We start from the raw sequence: 24,585 nt of genomic DNA on the forward strand, positions 1-24,585 counted from the left end.
CAGGCCACAGGATGGCGCAGCGCCTCTGTACTTGGTTGGTCCCCTGGCAACCCAGTTAAAAAATATCCAGTGGGAGGTAAGATGCTGGGATTCCAGAAATCATCTTAGTAAATCCAGAAAAATGGTCAATGAATTTGCCACCTCCGAATCTGTATTTATTAAGGCCGAGATAGGGTATTGATTTTCTTCTAAACCCTATCCATTATGCTAAATGAGCATTTAAAAAGCCACAGAACCCTCAAAAACCACCTAGTTTACACAAAGGCCCAACACCAGTAATGATAAATACTGTTACCTTAAACATTGTGTTTAATGACATCTGGTAGTGACCACACCCAGAAAAAAACTGAGTTAAGAATTTATTAAATTTACTTAAAGGATGCGAGCTGATATATGAGAACATTTAAGAGTTATGTCAACATAAAAACAATAGCTGTGGTTACAAGTTGCACATGCAATTCACTGTGCAAAAGTGAAAATACATACAATACTCTTTCTAGACAAGCCTTCTATATGAAGTTAGATTAGGTCGGGGTAAAAGAGCAAGTGAACTTAAAAGGATTGCACTTACAATTAAATGGGACATAGGGTATAAATAGGAGACATACCTAATGCTACTCACTGTACTGTAGTACTAGTAAATTGCACACTTATTTTTAGAGTATACTATTCTATATATATATATATATATATACTAAGACTAAAGAATTTTCAAATATCCACCTTTAAACTATCCCTTTATTTCTGACACATCACATTTTGATATTCATGTAACAGCATCTGAAGCATGTAGTTATCATTCTCAAAGCTTATGTTTAAGAGATAAAAGGTCTGTAACATCTATCACCATTGGCCTTAAATTCATTTTCATCATTATCTATCAACTTTAAAGAACTGTGTAATGAAGTTTAACCCGTTTTAAGGAACTACTGACTACAAAAAGCCTTAGTAAAAAATTTAGAAATAGGTAACAAAAGAGCTCATCCAGAGCTGCCATTTTTAATGCAATGCATATTAGAATATCGTGGGAATACACATACAAGTAGCATATACAATGAAAAAAAAATAGATTAACCCAAAAGATATTACATTTAGCTTTGGAAAGTTTTGTTTTGACGTACATCTAAATTCTGTTTATAAATAGCCTGAAAAGGAACGGCTACCAAGGACCGGTTTATAGAATTAGGCTGTAAGTTTGCTAGTTTAAAATTTCTTAAGCCTAAATATCTTGCCATTTTATGGCTTCATATTCTTTTAATTTACAAAAAAGTGCAAAAAAATTTTTAAAGTAATCTTACCTGGGCAATAGAATCTAACACAACCTACAACAGAAAGCTATCCCAATATTTTTAAACAATTGAACTTTAAGTTTTATGTAGCTTATTATTTTGACATTTTACCCATTTCAACAAAGAACTACTGAAACAGAAATGTATGGTATAGAAATTTGTTCCTAACACCAAACAGAGGAGGAGATTGGTGTGGAATATAATGGAATAGATTAGGAAGAGTTCTCCTACTTAATTTATAGTTGGTCAGTACATGCCAGTTAACAGAAATATTTTAGGGAATTCTACTATATAATTATTTTATTTCTAAATTTATGTCATGATTTTAACTAAACTATGTGAGTAGAAAAAAGATGTCTTTTAAAATCTGATTTCTATTTATAGTGCTATTTTAGATGTTCCACTTTAAATTTGACTTTTCATAAATATATGTTTTAAAAGTATATTTCAACTTCATTAACCCTTAACTTCAAAATAAACTAGGGTCTTGGATGACTTCGTGTGTTAAAAAAAATCTCTTATCAAAGAAAAAGGTTGAAATTAAACAAACAACTAGGCACAGAACAGATGTGAACACAAAACACGTGAATGATTCTGCTTTTTCCCTTGCTTCTGCTCACATGTTGGGTATGTTCCCTAGTGCTGAATGATCCATGTTAAAAAAGAATTAAACTTTTAGATTTTAGTGGGTTTGAAGTCTGACAGTTTTCCAAGTTATTTAGCCTCATGCCTTTATGAAGGATGAGGGTAGGATACCAAAGACACCAGTAACAATCAAATTACAATAACAACACATGTAACATATGCTTATTATTTTTTTAATCTTACAAGAGGGCAACTGCATCAAATTTTTGGATACTAGATATTTAATGAGTAGTTTATCCACTATCTTAAACATAGTCTAATTTTCACATAAATTAACTGGATTTGTTTCTGGGCCTACCTAAAATATAATTTACATATATCAAGACAGATTATTCTAAGACATGCCTTATGAAAGTAATTTTGTACTTAAGTTTCATGATTCCTTTTCTCTTTTGGGGCAAAGATGTATATTACATAAATATATTTATATCCTGAATGAAGTTTTGCACAGTAACTATGTCCATTTAATATGCCTAAAGTGCTTTTGTGGCTGGGGGGCATTCACTCACTGCACCATATTCTATACAAGTTTCAACATACAAATTTGCTTATATGATGTCCTTTCTTAAATAACTATTTGTTCTGATTCCCATAGATCATGAATTCACATTTTATAACTGCCCACCTCCCACATACAATTTCCACACTAAAATGTTCTTTGCAACACTGCTATTTGTTAGGAGGAAGGTTAGAGCTAAACATGGTTATAACAACATGACTACTTTTTTTGAGGAAATGAAAAATGTAATAGATATAAATCTGTTGACATTTAGCAAGATAAATCTTGTCCTGATTTGGACCAGCCTTTGATGACCAACTTAAATGGTGGTAATGCTTATTACCTTGTAGTGTGTAGTGTGTGTGAGTTCGGGGTCTCTCTGTTCCAGCCTGACCTGTCTGTGCCTAATTTTCCTCATCTACTACTAATTCTGACATTCTACCAACCTCATGTTGGTTTTGCCTAAAGTAGAACTGGATATATCAGAATAAAGCATCTGCTCTGTCTCGCAAAGACTGTATATGAGAAAGAACTCTGAAAAGTATCAGGCAAGAATACAAGGGATAAAGCATAACAGCAAGTCTAATGTGAACAATATTGAGAGTAACGAGTTGAATTACATCTCAACTGTAAATGTGTACTAATTTTTCTCAGCCTTTTATTCTTCAATAACCTCTACAAACTATTTTAAGTTGGCTTGGTTTCTGTAACTTAAATATGACAGAAAAACAACACAAACTTACTTGGCAGCAGTAGTCAACCACATGACAATTTCTTCTTACTTACTCAGCTCCTAGCTTTAGCCCCTGCTTCCTTGTCAAATGTGGTGGGTAGGGAATAACATAAATGTGAAAGTGAGTTTAGTGCTAAACTCTGGAAGCCCAACTCACTTTTCCCCTGAAGAACAGAACATGTGGGAAGAGGTTTAAAATATTCCTAAATCATCATGTAGAACTAAGTTTCACCTACCTCAGAACTGGCAGACATTAAAATACTATCTCTTCATTAAGTGCCTCTACAATAAGGATATTTGCTAACTGTGATATTTCCTAAGATCAATATGTACATTTTTGGGGCGGTGCTTTGTTTGTTTTGGTGAGTATTGCCCAAGTCCTCTAAGTTATTAGTCTGCTTCAAACACCTACTAGAAAGAAAGAAAAAACTCAATCTTGGCCTACTTAAAAACAAAGCATATTAAATCAAAACACATTTTAAGGTGAAGACATACTGTATAAAGTGCTTCATCAACCAAATTCTCTGATGTCTTAACAAGAAGGGTCAATAATGTACATATACATGTATAGAAAAGTGTTAACAATTTAAGCCTTTATAAATGGCAAAGAATTTTTTAAATGTTTAAGATAATTCGTCGCATTCATTCCTAGCTCTTATCTGGACCCTCTGCTGAGTGTGTGAAATGGATCTTCAGAGGTTGTCAACAGTGATAGAAAGCAAATGTTTGAAAATTTACTTATTGTCTAATATTGAAAAATTAATATTTTTAGTTTGCCAAGTTAAAACTCCAGAATTCCTTTTCTCCAGTAACTGGCAGCATCACTACCAATGGATGAGAACTAATATTTTATATGTTGGTATGATTATAAATGAGCCCAATTTTTTTCTTCTTTTTGTCAGACAACAAAAGCTAGGCTCATATTAGTTGTACCATCTGGACTCTTTAAATTATGTTGTCACTTGAAGTAGAGGGTCTAGACCTTGCTCCTCTAATTTTTATGCTAATTCTCCCCAAGATTTGATATTTGATGACTATTCTCATTAAAATCAGTATAGCTGTGCTAAGTTTACCACTGCTTTTAATTTAAATACCCTCTGTTTTCTAGATAGCAAAACAAAAAGTTTCACTTTATAAATTTCAGACAAGCTTTGTTTTTCTTCAGTGCAAACATCCTGAAACAGCACAGTCATTCAGCTATTTGGAGGATGAAGTCAGTTTATGTAGTGCTTCAAGTCAAATCCCAGATATTCTGGGATGGAAACAGCCCACATGGGAGGACAGTACCTTCTTGTCCTTAAGGGCAAATGATCGTCTTCAGTGAGTGAAGATCTGAAATCACAGGTAAAATACTTTTTAGCTTTACTTTACAGGTGTTTCCAAAGCTGTAACAGGAGCTAGTCCTTCACTGAGGCATGTAGCCGCCTCGTCTCACCGTCTGTGGTAAGTAACTTTTAGGCACTCCTTCATCAACTGCAGCCTCCATCCCAACTGTTTCAAATCTCTCTACTTGTCCCTCAGTGCCTGGACCAAAAGCATCTGCTGCAGGAACCTCCTGAAACGTTTTCATTTGCCCAGATCCATAGGGCTGTGAAATATGATCTGAAATCTGTTGCTGTATAAGTCTAACAAAATCTTCTTCATTGACTGATGAAACTTGCTTTGACCTTTCAAAATGCGAAATATCTGGACTGGTTTCATGTTGACTGCAGTTTTGTTTGAAATACTGTTGCCTGGGCAAAATGCCGTCACTGCCATCCACATTCTCTACCAGCTGTAGATCTTCTGGCCGTTCTTCAGAATCTAACAAGGGCTGGGTGGACTCGGATCTTGAGAAGACCTGGACCGATGGCACCTGGTGTCTGTAGCCGCTGTGTACCACAGTGGAATACTGGACAGTGCTCGAAGTGTTCTGTGCAGATTCATTTTCATCACTGCTAGAAATGCTTGGCCTAGAAGATGACATGCATGAAGACCCTCCAATACCACTGCTGTGTCCTTCAGTATTAATTTTTTCCTTCTTGAATAGGTCCAATGATTTTAGATCTTCTGGGAAAGGCTTTTTGTCATTTGCTTCTATTTCCACAACACTTACATCAGTGAAATTGCCATCTGGATACATTTGATCTTTTGAATTAAAATGCTAAGAAAAAGAGAAAATGAATTACTACCTATGGTGCATGTTCATTTAGAAACTCTGAAATAATTACATACGACATATTAGTTAAAGCCACAGAGTAATGAAGCTCTGAAACTTCTCAGTAACTTTTAATGGTGCAGAGATAATCTATATCACTAACTAAATCACGTGAATCACGGACATTGTGAAATGATTCTAAAAAGTATGAATTAGGCTGTATTTCCTCAGAATTCTAAATCAATATTGTTGGTATTACATTTTGATAAACTTAAAGGTCTAGAAATAAAATTTCATATTTCATGCCTAGTCTGGGCAGCCTAGGATTAATTGGATAGAAAAATGAGGAAAACATTAAATCAAACTCAAATGACTGAAGTTTCATAGGATATACATTTCAATCATCTGTTAATCTAAAATTAACGGACTGTCAGAAGGTAATAAGTACAAATCATTTCCCCTTTAGGGAAGTTCAAGGAATTTACTGTAGGTTTCCAGAAGCCATTTAATCATGTTAAAATGGTAGATTTAAAATTTTATTTTAATACATAATCTAAAATGCTTGCCTTACAACAGAATTATCACATAGCAGCATTAAAACATAGTAGGTTTTCAACTTACAAGTTCAATCAAATATTTTTAATGTATACTAAATAGAATTAGGAATATAAGGACAAATATGCTATGGTGATAATAAACTCCTAGAATACATAAGTATTATTTTAAATTTTGACTAAAATTCTCATTTATGTACTATTTTCATCTACTTTTCGATTCAGTATTATCTTTTGCTTGAACTCTATAATATATCCTAATATGCTTGTGTATTACAAGTAAGTCAGAAATATTTCATCTTACCCTTGGAGGTGTGTGAGGTGACCACTGGGCAATATGACTCTTTGAAGGATCTGGAACATTAGGCCAGATGTGTTTTTTAATTCTGGAGAGAAAAGAAATATCTCATATGTAGAACCACATGTAATAAACAATGAATAGTTCCTATTTCTAAACATTATCATCCAAGAATCTTAAGAATCAAACCAATCCAATTAAATAAACAAAAAATACCTGCTGTATCCCAAAGCTAACAAAAACGTTATTTTTCTTGTAACCAATAGAAATACTGTTAAAAATGCATAAGGATCTTAATCTTTATCCTTAAAGAAAAAGTGTTTGTTTATAAGACTAAAGCTGGTAATCAGTATTCAATTTTTAAAAATCTCTGAAATTAAATTCTGCAATAAAAACCACTTAAAGGACTTCCCTGGTGGCACAGCGGTTATGAATCTGCCTGCCAATGCAGGGGACACGGGTTCGAGCCCTGGTCCGAGAAGATCCCACATGCCACGGAGCAACTAAGCCGGTGTGCCACAACTACAGAGCCTGTGCTCTAGAGCCCACGAGCCACAACTACTGAGCCCACGTGCCACAACTAGTGAAGTCCGTGCGCCTAGAGCCCGTGCTCCACAACAAGAGAAGCCACTGCAATGAGAAGCCCATGCATTGCAATGAAGAGTAGCCCCTGCTCGCAACTAGAGAAAGCCTGCACGCAGCAACGAAGACCCAACACAGCCAAAAATAAATAAAATAAATAAACAACAACAACAACACTTAAAAACTCTAGCCAGAGTCACAAAAAATTGTGGTATACCTTCTCTCCCCAAAACAAAAACCCAAAAATGTTCAATTTTCACATTGGTACAAGATAAAATAAATTTGATTTTTCACAAGGAAGAAAAGGCTAACAATGAATTCAGGATATCCCCCATCATCAAAAACCTATTTAAATATCTTTACCTTAATACAGTCCCTAGCCCAACATTAGAGGTCCATAGTGTACACAGGTACACAGGAAATGAGTCATCTTGAGAATAAGTTCAAATAAAGATGAGTAATAAGATCCTAACAGACTGTCCTGCAGGAACAACTATGAAATCTGGACATAATATAAAAAGCAATAAAGTTAACAACCTAAATGAACTGACCAACCAAAAAAAAAAAAATGGATGAATCCCTTGAAAGACACCAATTAATTACCAAAACAGATTGAAAAAGAAAACTTCAATAGCCCTATACTTGTAAGAAACTCAATTTTTAATTAAAAACCTCCCCACAGGGCTTCCCTGGTGGCGCAGTGGTTGAGAATCTGCCTGCCAATGCAGGGGACACGGGTTCCAGCCCTGGTATGGGAAGATCCCACATGCCACGGAGCAACTAGGCCCGTGAGCTACAACTACTGAGCCTGCGCGTCTGGAGCCTGTGCTCCGCAACGAGAGGTTGCGACAGTGAAAGGCCTGCGCACCGCGATGAAGAGTGGCCCCCGCTTGCCGCAACTAGAGAAAGCCCTCGCACAGAAATGAAGACCCAACACAGCCAAAAATAAATAAATAAAACTTAAAAAATAAATAAATAAATAAAAATTAAAATCCTTAAAAAAAAAAAAAAAAAAACCTCCCCACAAAGAAAATAGCAGGCCCAGATGGCTTCATTTGTGAATTCTATCAAACATTTAAAGAGGAAATAATACCAACCCTACACACTCTCCCAGAAAATAGAGGTACTATGTCCTGAGGCCATTCATTTTATGAGATAATTAGTATTACCCCGAATCCAAAACTATACAATGACACCACAAAAAGGACAAATCAATATCACTTATGAACATATAAAAAATGCAAAAATTATCAACACACCGAATCTAGCAAAATCCAAGGAATGCAAGGTATAACACCTGAAAATCAATGAATAAAATTCACCATATTTATGAAAGGAGAAAAATCATAAGCTCATCTCAACAGATGCAGAAAAAGCATTTGACAAAATTCAATACCCATTCATGACAAAAACTCTTAGCAAAACATAAATATAAGAACTTCCTCAACTTACACCTAACATAACATGCAATGGTGTAAGACTGAACGCTTTTTCGCCTAAGATCAGGAATAATGGAAAGATGTTGGCTCTTACCACTTCTATTCAACATAGTACTGAAGGTCTTAGCCAGTACAATAATGAAAAGAACTAAAAGTATAAAGACTGGAATCTTTACTTGCAGGCAGCATGACTGTGCATGTAGAAAATCCAAAAAGTGACTGAATTAATTTATGAAGATCTCAGTATACAAGACCAATACATTTACAAGATCAACTGTACTTTTCAATATACTAGCAATGAACAATTAGAAAATAAAAAAATTTAAATTCTATTTATAATAGCACACACACAAAAAAACACTTAGGAAGGAATAAATTTAACATGAGATGTGCAAGGCCTGAAAACTACAAAACATTGCAAAAGGAACCAAGATAAGTATAGAGATATACCACGTTCACGTACTGAAAGATTTATTTGACTCATGAACATGTGAACTCATGTTCAGATTGCATTTTACCCTAAACTGATGGACAGATTCAATAAAATTCCAATAAAAATTCTAACAGATTTTTAAAGGAAATTTATAAGCTGATATTAAAATTTATATGAAAAGGCAAAGAACCTAGCAAAAATAATTTTGAAAAAAAATATTGGAGGAATTCTACCACCTGGTCTCAAAACTTACTATAGAGCTATAATAAATCAAGACCACGTATTATCAGGATGAACAGACATATAGAACAATGGAACAGGATTGAGAGTCCACAAATAGATCCAGACTTATATGGATAATTGGTTTTGGCAAAGGTTCAAGATAATTCAATAGGAAAAGATAGCCTTATCAATAAATGATGCTGGGAATGACTAGATATCTATGGGAAAAAACTCTGACCCTGACTTCACAACATGCACAAAAATTTATTCTAAATAGATCACAGCACAGAGCTAAAATGATTAAACTTCTAGAGGAAAATATAGGAGAACATATTTGTGACATTAGGTTAGGCAAAGATTTCTTAAACAGGACATAAAAAGCAAGAACCATTAAAAAAAAAACCCTGATAAAATGGACTTGATCAAAATTAAACTTTTGCTTTTCTAAAGTCACAGTTAAGAGAATAAAAAGGCAAGCCACAGTTCAGAATTTGCAAAACATATATTTGACAAAAAGTTTGTAACCAGATATATAAAGAACTCTTAAACCTCAATATTAACAAGACAAATCACCCAATTTAAAAATGGGCAAAAGATTTCAAAAGACATACCACAAAAGAAGATGTATAGGTAGCACATGAAAAGATCTATTACTAGTTATCAGGGAAACAGAAGTTACAACCACAATGAGATAGCACTACAAATCCATGAGAAAGAATAGCTAAAATTAAAAACCTTGTCAGTACCAAGAATTGGGGATGATATGGAACAAATGGAACTCTCACATTGCTCGTGGGAATACAAGATGGTACAAACACTTTAGAAAACAGTTTGACAGCTTCTTATAAAGTTAAATATGTACTTACCATATGACCCAGCAATCCCACTACTAAGCATTTACTCAAGATAAATGATAATATATCGTCACACAAAGATCTGTATGTGAATGTTCATAGCAACACATACATATTTTAGCTATTTGTAATAGCCAAAAATCAAAGAAACAACATAAACTTTCATAATAGATGTACGGGTAAACAAATTTCGATATCTCTATACTATAGAATACTATTAAGCAATAACAAGAAAAATATTAGTATATGCAACAACATGGATGAATCTCAAAAATATGTCAAGTGAAAGACATCAAACACAAAAATTACATGTTTGATTCCATATATGTGAAATCCTAGAAAAGGTAAAACTGCAACCAGAGAAAGCAGATCAGTGATTGCTGGGGCCAGGGGCTGAGGGAGAGGACAGAGTACAAAACAGAATGAAGAAACTTTTTAGAGTGATGGAAATGTTCTCTATCTTGAGTGTGGTGGTAGTTATACATCTATATACAGTTACAAAAATTCATTAAACTGTATACTTAAGATGGATGAATTTCATTGCATGTAAATTATAGATCAATAAAGGTGGGGGAAAATGCAAAAATATGAATACAGGTACTTACAGGTCTCGCTTATTAAAGCAGAATAATACTCCCAAAAGGGTTGTCAATAGGAATGCTAAGCAAACAGGTACAACAATAGCTTCAATTTCTCCTTGAGCTAAAAAAACAGAAAGGGGAAAGAAAGAAAATAACTGTTGACACATATGCGAAAGAGAAATAATGCAACTTCCCAACCAGATTTGAAAAGATGAAATACCATCCTAATATTTTTTGACAACCTTTTCAAACTTAAAGGTGTTTCTCTCCCCCCTCCCTTCCCCCTTGGTAAATCATATCCTAGCTACTTACACCTTACACAGTAACCTGACCACATAGTATGCATAAAATATATGTTGGCTGGTGGAATAAACTGATTAGTTCAGTTTACTGGATAGATAATCTATCTACCTGGTAAGAGCTTTCAAACCTATTTATTACATTTATGGTCTGCACTCAGCAGAATCTCAGCAAAAGCTTATCTTTGAGTTCTAGAACTACTGGGTAGAATTGGAAAAGCCTTTTCTTTTTTAAAATTAATTAATTAATTAATTTTTGGCTGCGATGGGTCTTTGTTGCTGTGTGCTGGCTTTCTCTAGTTGCGGTGAGCAGGGGCTGCTTTTTGTTGCAGTGTGCAGGCTTCTCACTGTGGTGGCTTCTCCTGTTGCAGAGCACGGGCTCTAGGCACACGGGCTTCAGTAGTTGTGGCATGCGGGCTCTAGAGCGCAGGCTCAGTAGTTGTGGCGCACGGGCTTTGTTGCTCCGCGGCATGTGGGATCTTCCTGGACCAGGGATCGAACCCGTGTCCCCTGCATTGGCAGGCAGATTCTTAAACCACTGCACCACCAGGGAAGTCCCTGGGAAAACTTTAAACAATCTCAATAATTGAACTATAAATGTAATCTTCTATAAGAAATAAAAATGTACAATTCAGGCAAAATTTTTTTTTTTTTAATTTTATTTATTTATTTATTTAGTTATGGCTGTGTTGGGTCTTCGTTTCTGTGCGAGGGCTCTCTCTAGTTGCGGCAAGTGGGGGCCACTCTTCATCGCGGTGCGTGGGCCTCTCATTATCGCGGCCTCTCTTGTTGCAGAGCACAGGCTCCAGATGCGCAGGCTCAGTAATTGTGGCTCACGGGCCTATTTGCTCCGCGGCATGTGGGATCTTCCCAGACCAGGGCTCGAACCCGTGTCCCCTGCATTGGCAGGCAGATTCTCAACCACTGCGCCACCAGGGAAGCCCCAGGCAAAATTTTTAATAGTTATTTACTATTTTCAAAAAGATGATAAATCTGACATAGGGCTAAGAATTTTAGGAGAATCTTAACAGGCACAAGGAGTGGCAGAAGTAGGAATAATATCATCTAAAAAGCAGCAAGCCTGAGATCCCTAAATACCACATGAATCCCTATCTGCAATCAAAACTGCAATGAGGTATCACCTCACGCCGGTCAGAATGGCCATTATCAAAAATCTAGAAACAGTAAATGCTGGAAAGGGTGTGGTGAAAAGGGAACCCTCCTGAACTGTTGGTGGGAATGTAAACTTGATACAACCACTATGGAAAACAGTATGGAGGTTCCTTAAAAAACTAAAAATAGAACTACCATATGACCCAGCAATCCCACTACTGGACATATATATCCCTGAGAAAACTGTAATTCAAAAAGAGACATGTACCACAATGTTCACTGCAGCACTATTTACAATAGCCAGGACATAGAACCAACCTAAATGTCCACTGACAGATGAATGGATAAAGAAGATGTGGCACATATATACAATGGAGTATTACTCAGCCATAAAAGAAATGAAACTGAGTTATTTGTAGTGAAGTGGATGGACCTAGAGTCTGTCATACAGAGTGAAGTAAGTCAGAAAGGAAAAACAAATACTGTATGCCAATGCATATATATGGGATCTTTAAAAAAAATAAAAAGGTACTGGTGAACCTAGTTGCAGGGCAGGAATAAAGAAGTAGACATAGGGCTTCCCTGGTGGCGCGGTGGTTAAGAATCTGCTTGCCAATGCAGGCAACACGGGTTCGAGCCCTGGTCTGGGAAGATCCCACATGCCGCGGAGCAACTAAGCCCGTGAGCCACAACTACTGAGCCTGCGCGTCTGGAGCCTGTGCTCCGCAACAAGAGAGGCCGCGATAGTGAGAGGCCCGCGCACCGCGATGAAGAGTGGCCCCCGCTTGCCACAACCAGAGAAAGCCCTCACACAGAAACGAAGACCCAACACAGCCAAAAATAAATAAATAAATAAATAAATTAAAAAAAAAAAAAAAGAAGTAGACATAGAAAATGGACTTGAGGACATGGGGTGGGAAGGCGAAGCTGGGGCGAAGTGAGAGTAGCATTGACATATATACACTACTGAATGTAAAATAGTTGGCTGGTGGGAAGCAGCCGCATAGCACAGGGAGATCAGCTCAGTGCTTTGCGATGACCTAGAGGTGTGGCATAGGGAGGATGGGAGGGAGGCTCAAGAGGGAGGGGATATGGGGACATGTATATGCATGTGGCTGATTCGCTTTGTTGTGCAACAGAAACTAACACAGTATTGTGAAGCAATTATACTGCAATAAAGATCTATAAAAAAATAAAAGAGGACTTATTAATCAAATGAATCACTAATTGGGACAATTTATATTAGATATTTTTTTAATGATTTACCTATGGTTGTTTCTGGTTAACTCCTCCAGCCCCCTGTAACTAGTCTTTTACAGGAAAAATGTATGAAAGTAGTACTATAGTCATACAGTATTCACTTAGTCTTATCTTTCCACCACACGTATCCCTTTGTAAGTAACTTTACCTCCTACAAAGCATGATAGGAACCAAGAAATCAGATACAGGCTCAGGAATAAACTATAGGTTGGAAAATATTAATTCCTGAATGCTAAGGTTCTCATACATATGCCAAATCAAATTCAGGCAGATCCTCTCCTTTATTGGTGCTGAACTTCTGCTTACTATATTTTCATGCCTTGGGCCTTTGCTCATGCTGAACTAAGATTTCATGCCTTGGGCCTTTGCTCATGCTGAACTAAGATGCCTTCTTCTTCCTATCTGTCCACATCTTAACTTCAAGGCTCAAGTACTGTCTTCCCACAAAATCTTTGAAGGTAAAACTCCCCACTACAGATATCTTTAAATTCCTGCTCTATTTACTATCTACATGGCTCAAATGTCTCTCTGTTTTGTTTACTTGTACCATATTTCTTCAACTAAGCTATATGGTCCTTGGGAGCAAATTCCATGCCATGTGAAGTAGCCATAATGAATCCATAAAACAATAGATAGGTCAGAGGAAAAAGCAGATGATGAAGTAATACTAATAAGTATGATTTTGTTTTTGGAAAAAAATGTATGCATAGAAAAGACTAGAAGGATATATAAATATGTTGAGATTATTTTGGATGAGGGATCAGGAGTGATTTTTCTTCCTCTTTGTATTTTACTGTATAGTCTAAATTCCTTATAATTAACACTACTTTTATAATCAGGATAATATTTTTAAAGTTTATTATTACTATTTTTTAAAGATCATGGCACAAAGTTTTATTTCAAATATTACAGGTATCCCCCCACTTTTGGAAAGTTCACATTATGTCACTTCACTTTCAGGAAAGACCTACATCAGTATACTAACAAGCTTTTTTCATAAATTACATTAATGTCTGTTTTTGCTAACAGAAATAAATTTATGAAAAAAGCTTGTTAGTGTACTAACATAGGTCTTTCGTGAAAGTGAAGTGGCATAATGTGAACGTTCCAAAAGTGGGGAATACTCTTTGCTCTACACCACTTTGGCTTATGAAAGGTTTCATAGGAATGCTCTACTTTTGGATGGCGGGGGAAACCTGCATTTGTTACATATATATTCTACAAACATGTCACCACAAATATTATCCCATAGACTATATTCATTATTGGCCATCACAGCAAAGCTCAGGATCTTTTAATATCTATCTTATGTAGTCACTTATCTACTTATTTGCTCACTCAGCAATCATTCAACCAATGAGGAATATGGTTGAATGATTTATTTATTTATATGATAAATAGCTTATTATTTATCATTCACTGTCTTGGTGCTTGGGTGTAGGTGTTACAAATACAATTACAATAAAATAAGGTAATTTCTATAATGATTCAAAATGTAGTAGATACAGGAAAGAATGCAGTTTAAGTCTGCTTTAGGGAGGCTACAGGAATAGCCAAAACAAGGAAAGGTATAGGGCCACGTACTGGGAAAAGACAAAAAGGTGGGGAAAATGATGAGAAGTTTAGGGTCAAAGAAAGAGATTATGAAAGCACACGCACAAGCAGTAATTAGAAGGCACAATCTACTGGACTTGATACTTGGTTTATGTAAGTGAAAAAGATATGAAGAAACTTACTACAATTGCACCTAAATTTCTGGCTTTGGCAAAGAGTTGTGGCATGGAACAAAGAAAGAAAAATGTATTTGGGAAGGGAAGAGAGGATGGCTGAAGTCATAGGCAGGGAATCTGAATAGGCAAATAAGAAAACAGTGCCAAGAACAGAGCTCTGGAGAATATAAAACATTTAAAAGAGCAGAAAAGGAGACCAAGAAGAAAGTACCAGGGAGGAGACTCAGGAGAGTGTTATTAGAAAAACAAACGAAGGGAAGGGACAGTTTCAAGGATGAACAGGCCAACAGGGTCATATGCTGGGAAGCGCAGGAAAAAAAAGATGACTACAAAGCATGCATTGGATAGGACAACTAAGGGGTCTTCTATGAGTGACACTAGAGAGGTTTCAGTGGAGTGGTGGGTTGGAAGCCTGGTTTCAGCAGGTTAAATAAAGACTGAGCTGGAGGTATGGAAATGAGACCGCAAGGGTGGACTAGTCTTTATAGCAACCTGCCAATAAGAGGAAGAACAAGAGAAGAAAGACCACATCCAACTTTTGCCAGTGAAAAAGTGAACCCATTTAGAAAGATATACAAATTCTTTTGGGATTTACAGAGTACAAGTGAAATCAGTCAGAGACAATTAAAGAAACAACAAAAAAGTAAGGAAAAAATTTTCTGTAGTTTAAAGACATAACCAAAACCAGATAAACAACAATATAAAAATCATAATTTATGAACACTTCATTTATATGAATCCAAAGATGCACTTTAAACAAAATTTTAGCATATAAATTAAGCCCATTTTTAGTCTGATTAAATTTTAAAAAGAAAAAAGAGAAAAAAAGAAAGATCAAACATCACTATTTCTTACCAAACCTTGGTGTAGTAAAAGTGAATTCTGGACCATCCTTTCCACCTTCGTCTGTATATGCTGCCATTCGTACCATATACAAAGTGTCACTAGTCAAAGAGGACAGTGTATATTCTGTGTGGGAAGAATCCACATTCACAGCTGGAAGAAATCAATAAGTGTGCTTTATTCAACTATTCTTGCTTGGTTTGGCCTATATTTGACATTGTGAATGTATTAAAACATATTTTACTAGAAAACAATGTTTCTTTAATAGGACCATGAAAGCAACCATAAAGCATATTCTCAGGTATCTCTTTTCTGAGGATAATATGCTATACTAAGATGTATAACACAATAAGGTGAGACAAATTAGTATTTAAAAGCTTAAGAAAAAACACCTGATTCTTAATAGCTGATATAGTTTTATTACCAGTTTCATTTCCAATGATGGTTCTATAAAATATAGTATAATTTCTGATAAATCCGTTCTGCACATCAACAGGAAGTTGGTCCCACTCTAAGACAGCTTCATTTTTCCCCACTTTTTTTGTCCGGACAGTAGGTCCTTTGGAAGGTGCTGAAATAGAATAGGGTATTTACCAACTGAAAATCATTAGAATTTAGTAAATCATTAAGACTTCGTAAAATTTCATTATCATGAAATTATTTGAACATAATAAGACATATCCTTATTTAAAAGGGATAAAATGTCTTTGTTAGTTAAAAAACTCAACATTTCTCAAAGAAAGTAGGTCTGGACTTACGAGCTTGTTTAAGGTATGCCTTTATAGACTCGGGGGTTCCTGGTCCATCAGCATACACTGGAGTGACTGTTATCAAATAACATTTGCTCTCTGCTAGGTTTCCTGAAGTAAGAATAGTGGATTAAGCATTTTTTTCCCTATAGTGAAAAAAACCTAATTAATTCCATTACTTACTTTTACATTATAATTTCACGACCACTGAACTTTCTTTTATTTTCATTCATTTTTTAAAATTGAAATACTGTTGATGTACAACATATTTCAGGTATACTAAATAATAATTTGACGTCTGCATACATTATAAAATTACTACCACTGAACTTTCCTTTTTTTAAAGTAAGCATTGCCTTTTGTGTACTGGATTCAAGCTTAACAGAATAAAACTGTTTGAAAATAAAAGGTTACTTTTATTGCCAATACAGTGAATAAAAAATATTTATACTGTCAATAAAAGTAATGATTGCATTTATATTCAGGATTTATAAAACACTGATCTCAAATTATCCTGGGTCTTCCTTAGAGTTTGGCAATTTTTGTACATTTTACCTACTTCTCTGAGAACTGCCTAAGTGCAAGATGTCACTAATCAGAGCTAGGGAAAGCGCTAACGGCTGTGGTTTGTCAGGTAACTGGGAAAACAAGAATTAGTGTTATTTCTCCCAGAAAGTAACATAATTTTAAAAGAAAAAAATTATCTTAAATGTTTCCTTTATTTATACTCTCTCCAAATTAACAAAGCAATCTATCTATCCCTTCAGCACGCAATAGCAAAAAATTTTTTTGTTATACTGAAGTTTATACTTTCAACAAGAATTACATTTCCTTAACTATTATGCATGAAGTGACATATGCTTTTTTGATTTCTTAAAGAGAGTAATTTTCTTGATGATTCAATATTATCAAGAAGATAATCTTTGTATATTCTGCTGTAATACAGTGATGTTTTATCAGGCCTACTGAGCTTTGTGGGGATACCTGCACAACCTGAAGGTCTCCAGAGCCTACGGTATGCTATAGTAAAAGTTCCTGTTGTCCAGTTATTATCAATCTATCTCCTCTCTAGCTCCACCTTGTTTTTATTTGGATAAGGTGGATAAACTAGACAACCAGGATTAGTAAAACTATATATTAAATAATAGGTTAATGAGGGCCAAACAGCCTATGTTATGAATAAAGCTCATTAACCTTATGGCTATATATAAAGATATACGGTATATCTTTGTTAACATGTTTTCTCTGATTAATCATATTATTTGTAGCTGAATTCTAATGGTTATCCTTCTTTACACACATACAAACTGAATGCTCTGTTTTCTCTTTAAAGTTGTTGTATCACTTGATAAGTAGTATCTTACAATTAAAGCAACCCATTTTGGAGCTCTATAATACATTACTTTCTGTCCTTCATTAGTACTTGCAGTTTAAAAGACAAGGAAATCTAAGTTCTAGTTCTGCTTCGCTTCTTCAACAGCTATAAGAAGTTAACAAGCCATCTAGATGCTCAGGGAAAATATTTTCTCATTAAAGAATGAGGGAATTGAATCAGGTACAGAGATACTATTAGCAACAGAGGTTGGATTATCTTGTATTTCTCTTACTTTACAGTTTTGTGAACATTCCTTTGATGATCAAAACAATAGTGGAATATTACAAGAAGATAGTATTAACCCCACTTAGTCCATAAACAGACCCTGCAGTTTAGAGAGGTTAAGTGTGACTTGCTGAGAGTCACAAATCTAGTACACAAGACGTAACTAGTAACTATGATAAAATGGATATCTTTTCAATGGACCACAAAGCCTACAAAGCAGAAAAGAATATGTAAAAGAAAAATCTGTCTAAAGAGCTAGAAAAAGGACAGCAACTTAAATGTTTGTAGCCAGGTATACCTCTTAAATAGGTGCGATGTACAGTACCGTCTTCTTGTTGCCAGTCTGGGACACAGGGCGATTTATCTGATAACACACACCACTCAAGTACATATCTGTTTACAGATTCATTTGGAGCAGTCCATTCTACCCAAAGCACATTATCTTTGGGAAATGCTTTAAGATCCGTTATGGGGTGAGTAGCTTTAAAACAAAGTTTGAATACTGATATGACAAATGAACATTAAAAATTTGATATTCCAGTATTTTACATTCATTTCCATAACCATGTGATCTATCTTGCTATCACGTTTTTGTAGCATATAATATTAACATGTATTTACATGAATAAAAGCACTTTATTATAATTTACATGTAAAGTAAATAGTCAACTTATTTTGGAACTTAAATTCTTCCTTTCCCAAAGTTCTTCAAGTGTTTTGTGTACGTAAGTTGCAATGTTTTTCTTCTTTGAAAGCTACAGATAAAGCTATAGAAAAACAGTATATTTAAGTCATATACATATAAAGTTCCTAAAACCTTAAAAATATATTTAAAAAAAGATAAATAATCAGAAAATGCTTAAATGAATTAAGTAGCTTACTGCAAAGTTTAAGTAAGCCATAAAATGATGGACCAGGTTTGGCTGCTGACTGACTTCTAAAAATATGATCACTGTTGATACTGAGGAGACAGTCTTAGAATACTTACATTTTTTTACAGGAGCCCTGTCCATACCTAACTACCCTTTCCCATTCATAAGTCAGCCTCCATCTCAGGGACACAAACCTTGAAAGTCCCAGGCAGGGATAGTTAAAACAGATGCATCTGATTTGCCAACCAGATTTCTTGCTGTCAGAGTTGCTATGTAGCGATCATTTGTGAGGTTTACTGTCAGTTTTGTGTCCTTAACTGTGTAATTTTGTAAACGTGATTTCCATCTTGTGAGAGTCACTTCATAATCCAAGATTTTTCCATTGGCTTCAAAAGGAGGCAATGTCTATAATAAAATAATTTATTTTAAAAATGTATTTCATAAATCTTGAATAAAGTTAATCAGTTTTTCTTAATGTTCACAAATTCTGCTATTATGTCAAATCTCTAAATATTTAATTGGAAGGGACTGGCAACCTTACTTTGAACTCACTACTGAAGTAAAACTACTACACACTGAATGAAGACTGACTTCAAAAAGCATGACGTCAACTACGAGGGAAAGCACCATTCTGTTAGCCTTTCGTTCTCTACACAATTCTGCACTGTGGCTATGCTGGCCTAAATTATTTTATGTCTTGAGTATTTTTCTTTCTACCTTATTTTAGTATGATCCACTCATGAACATTTATGGAGTGCACAACAACTTTATTTCCTATTACCAGCATATACTTTGATTACCCAAAACACTAATTATTTTCTATGAGGCACTGAGGAAAGTTTGGTAAAAAACAAGGCTGCTAGGACTTCCCTGGTGGTGCAGTGGTTAAGAATCCGCCTGCCAATGCAGGGGACACGGGTTTGAGCCCTTGTCCGGGAAAGACCCCACATGTCGTGGAGCAACTAAGCCCATGCGCCACAACTACTGAGCCCATGTGCCACAATTACTGAAGCCCATGCACCTGGAGCCTGTGTTCTGCAACAAGAGAAGCCACCGCAATGAAAAGCCCCACGCACCACAACAAAGAGTAGCTCCCGCTCACCGCAACTAGAGAAAAGCCTGTGCACAGCAACGAAGACCCAATGCAGCCAAAAATAAATAAATAAATTTATAAAAAAAAAAAAAACACAAGGCCCCTCTTCTCATAGAACTTTCACGGAACTATGCTGAAATATCTATGAAGTATCACCTGTAGTTTAGGAACCTGACTTTTTTATAGTATATATAAAGCTTTGTGTTTCTATTTATTAAAAATAGTTATCAAATAGATATCAAAAATTAAGCTCCACTCATAACACCATATAAAATATATTTATATGAGATAAAAGAATATAAATAGGCAATTTTTTTTACCTTCCATATGAGTTGTACAGATCTACAGCCATGAGTATGAGATGGCTCTATCTTATACCAGAAGCTTGGTGCCTTGGATGGTCCTAAAGAGATGACATAAACTTTTTATTATAACAATAAAATAAAATCCTAGAAGTTATTCTCTTACTTTGTTCTTAATATTCTTGCCCTCCAATCATATGGTGTCTCTCTTTCTTTCTTTATACCAGCCTTTTCCCATCCCAGCATGATATGCCTGGGTCTTCCTTTAGTCAGGGTGATAGCTTGATGATTTAGATTACATTGAAACTCTTTTGTAATCTTGAAATATTAAAAGTACAAATATATCCTAAGCAATAACCAAAGATGTATCACTATTTCTTATTGCTAAAAATCAAACTGAAAAATCATATTTAAATACATGCTTAAAACCCCTAAATGCATACATTTAAGAATAGAAGACAAAATAAATGGAGTTAAATGTAGTATAAGTTTACTACTTTATGTTGGATGAGTCAATGTAATGGGATATTATAAAAATGAATTCACAGGATTGTTGTAATAATCACCAACCATGTGAAAAAGCACTTTATAAAACATCAAATGCTGATAATTAGGTTTTAAAAATTCAAAATTTTTATAAATATAATTGCAAAATATGGTATTCAACAGAATAAAAAAGGATCTGAATAAAATCTAAGCAGTGATGTGCTGATCATGAAGAGGTAATTACAGGTGACAAAACAGAGAAAAGAGGAAAGGCAGACCAGGGAAGGCTGGGGAAAAAGCTGCTGGTACAGGGAGTTCAAATAGATATATACATGAGTACAGTGCAGCACCCCGAAAGAATAAAGAACATGAAGTTATAAAGGAAATTTTATGGGCTGGAAATGGTTCCTAATATAAAGAGGACCTAGAAGCTTCTTTCACTAATTTGAAGAAAAGCATAATCCAATGGTTCATAACTTTTTGGACACCAGATATCTCTTTGATTTGACAAGGTTATGTACCATCGCTCCAGACAATTCACACAAGTACTAACCACAATATTTTGTCAACATTTTGAAGTAGTTCAAGAACTCCCCCAAACTGACCCAAGTACTTTTAAAGGCCCTAAGAATATCAGTTTAAGAATTCCTGACCAAGACAAAGGGATCTGATCGAGGATTCCCAAACCAGCAATAGTAGGATTACTTTCTTTCCTGGCATTTATCAAAATGAGAGAAACTTCTTGGTGGAGAAAGGTACTTTACTTTTCTGACTTTGACATTCTCGATTCATGTAACTCTCATGAAACCTCTGGAAGAGCTCCATGGAAGTGAAGGGATACAGGTGGTAGGGAAGGTTTTAAAGCCATGGATGCTGCCACTGACACCTAAAGAGGGTGACCATGATAGGAAAATGTTCCGAAAAAAGAATAAAAAAACAACAAAAAAACTATATGCCATAGGATTATTTCTTGATGGCTACAGAAGAAATTATTAACATTAGCTGCTTTGGGGAAGGAATTTTATTTTACATTGTGTATCCTTTTATGCCTTTTGGATTCTACACTATATACACTGTATTATCATGAGAAAGAAAGGGAAAATGAAAATAAATCAACCAACCAAAATGCCAGGATGCTTTTCCAGGGGCTTATTAAGTACTGATAAAAAAAAAAAAAGAATAAAAACTATAGTACAAATATCTTTTTGATAGTGAGGGTCTAAAGCACATTTTGCTAGATAGTGTGATTTTTAACGATTCAGGATATGATTCTAGTTAGAGATATTTCTGGACACCTCTCCTTTAATAAAATGTTCTGCATTTACAAACCGTTAAGTTAATGGTTTTCTCATGGTATCTAGGACACTATTCCATAATTTTCTTTAATTAGGTATCAAAAAGATTTGTACTATCAATAATTTATATTAGATTTTATACTTGATATCCTTTAAAAAGTGTAAAATATCAGTTTGAATAAAATGATCACAAAATAAGAAGCAATGAGATCTATATTATTAAAACCAGACATAATTTATAGTTAGAATTCCAATGCTTTTTTCTTCATATACTTATTTACTTACTATCTTCATATGTGATCCCACTCGCTTCTTCACTCCAGTCACTCCAAAATCCTTTACCATCTTCCTTCATACAACGAATCCTAAACACATATTCTGTAAAAGGTTTAAGGTCCTGGACAGTGAATGAAGATCGGGTAGATGCTGTATCTTCAGGAGGAATCTGAAAACAAAGCAAATTGACCAAAAAAAAACCCCAAAGGTATTTATTATAGGTCTTCTAAACTGCCTAAGATTTTAAAAGCTAATTAATGAAATAAGACTAATAACTAATGAAAGAAGACTAATTTGACTCAAGCTCTGGAGAGAAATAAATGCAAGTGAATAAGCAGTCAAAATCAGTAAAGTTAATAGGTTTGGGAAATACAGAAACATCTATTACTAAACCTTTCATCCTTTCTTTTCTTTCTTTCTTTCTTCTATGCTCTTATAACACTCAGGGTCTCAGCAGGAAAAAGATGGAAATTCCAATTAGAATTTAATTCAAGGAGGGTTTACTATAGGAAGTATGGGCAGAGTGTCGGGAAACCTTAGATAGTATAGGCAGTACTCTGGGGCTTCTAGGTGCTACCAGCTTTAGACCCAAAGGGATGAGGGGCGGTACCAGAACCTGGAAGAACAGGGACACAAAGGGTTAACTTGAGAGGAGCAGTGACCTCAGGTTGAGACAGGAAAGCTCCAGGGAGGAAGCAGGGAAAATAAATATGCTCATCTCACTTTTCTCTCTCCTCTCTCTTGTCAGGACCCCTCCTCCCATTAGCTAGGAACTCACTAGGACACTAGAGAGAACCAATAGATAAAATCCATACAGGTCAGCATCTCAAGACAAAGAGTAGGGTGGAGAAGGGTAGAGTGTAGATCTAGATAGGCAAAAGGAAGATATCCAGCCCAATTAAGAAAAACAAAAGCTATCTTTGTAGATAAACTTGGTTTTCAGGAAATAAAGACACAGATAAATAACAGGTTTTTTCTACCACTCTGAGATTTCAACATTGAATACCAAATAGGTGTCGAGTCTTTTTTGTACCAATGAATTAAGATTCTATGATATTAAAAAATATTTTGAAGGACTTCTGGTATGTATCCTCTCTGTACAATCCTCATGTACAACATGAAGCATTAATCCATTTTGGTTTGTTGCTTTTTCTGATTGTATTCTGAGCCCTTTAGATAAGTGGAATGCAGGACAGCAGTAGGAAGGTCATGGGCTCAATTCCCTTCTAAGCTCATTATTGCAACCAGAGAAACAAAGCAAAAGCATTCTGTTAGTGATAAATGGAGTTACAACAAAGAATAGTATGGGGAGCTCAATGCTATGATGATAGCCTTTTGAAAAGCTCCAAGTACTTCTTTTGCTGATAGCATCATCTTTGGGTACACTGTCCTTTTCCTTTTGGGTCTTACAATCCCTTCCTCATGGGTTAGCAAACTTTCTATAAAGGGCTAGATTGTAAACATTTTAGGCTGTGGGCCAGATGGTCTCTGTTGCAACTACTCAACTCTTTCTATGTAGCACAAAAACTGTCAGAGACCATATGTAAACAAATGTGTGTGGCTGTGTTCCAAGAAAACTTTCTTTACAAAAACAGATGACAGGCTGAATTTGGCCAGCAGATGTCGTTTGCTAACTCCTGCTCTACCTTATCTGCATAATCTCTTCATTTTTACTCCTCTACTTAATCTACTTCCTGTTATTTGTGGTCCTTTCACCTCTTGTCAAAAATGCTATTCCCTATCATCCTGCATCACTTCCATATTTCACTTAAAAGCTACTGTATTGAGCAAAACTGTATTTTCTATCTGGATGTCTTCCTGTTGGTCCTTGCTTGAGATACAGGTCTAGAAGAGGTGTCAAGCAAAATACTTCACATAACCAGAAACTTAAGACATTCAGAAAATGATTGGGATTTTTAGGTTAGTGGGTTGCAAGAAAGACTATTTGAATAAACAGTAACTTTCAATTTACCTGGTTCCAAGTTGAGGCATCTCTGGTCCTATATTGAATGTTATATTTCAGTCTTATAAAACTCTTAATACTTGAGTTGATCCATGTCAATTTTAAAATACTAGACAGTTCCTCTGAGTTGCTGACTGATAAATTATGTGGTGGATTGGGCTTCACTGAAGAATAAAATAGATCCAATAGATTATAACTTCTTATACAAAGTCAAATATATTCCTTATATTTTATTTTATTTTTATACTCCTTATATTTTATTTAAGTATTCTTTTATTCTCACCAAATGAAATAATTTCTCTAAAAGCAATGCTATGCCATACTATTATAATGGAAAGGAAAGGCTCCTAAAGAAAGTCTAGTTTTTTTCCTTGTCAGCTTATTACGTTTGTTAATCTTTTCAGGTTCAGATATTAAAAGATAGTTAAGTATTTATGA

At 35.1% G+C, this 24,585-nt stretch overlaps 1 protein-coding gene across 1 annotated transcript in view; it reads right to left on the reverse strand.

Annotated features, from left to right (window-relative positions):
• Nucleotides 1–342: 342 nt before the first annotated feature.
• IL6ST (interleukin 6 cytokine family signal transducer) overlaps nt 343–24,585 on the reverse strand; it is a 50,567-nt gene continuing 26,324 nt past the window's right edge. Inside the window, exons 7-17 of the mRNA XM_007195601.2 lie at nt 24,157–24,311; nt 22,194–22,353; nt 20,146–20,228; nt 18,927–19,137; nt 18,159–18,341; nt 16,270–16,371; nt 15,936–16,082; nt 15,524–15,664; nt 10,291–10,387; nt 6,162–6,243; nt 343–5,309 (exon numbers count right to left, since the gene is read on the reverse strand). Coding sequence (XP_007195663.2) covers nt 4,572–5,309; nt 6,162–6,243; nt 10,291–10,387; nt 15,524–15,664; nt 15,936–16,082; nt 16,270–16,371; nt 18,159–18,341; nt 18,927–19,137; nt 20,146–20,228; nt 22,194–22,353; nt 24,157–24,311 — 2,099 coding nt within the window. The 3' untranslated portion in view covers nt 343–4,571. The remainder of the gene's footprint in view (nt 5,310–6,161; nt 6,244–10,290; nt 10,388–15,523; nt 15,665–15,935; nt 16,083–16,269; nt 16,372–18,158; nt 18,342–18,926; nt 19,138–20,145; nt 20,229–22,193; nt 22,354–24,156; nt 24,312–24,585) is intronic.

This window comes from Balaenoptera acutorostrata, chromosome 2, assembly GCF_949987535.1.
Source record: "Balaenoptera acutorostrata chromosome 2, mBalAcu1.1, whole genome shotgun sequence".
Lineage (NCBI taxonomy): Eukaryota > Metazoa > Chordata > Mammalia > Artiodactyla > Balaenopteridae > Balaenoptera > Balaenoptera acutorostrata.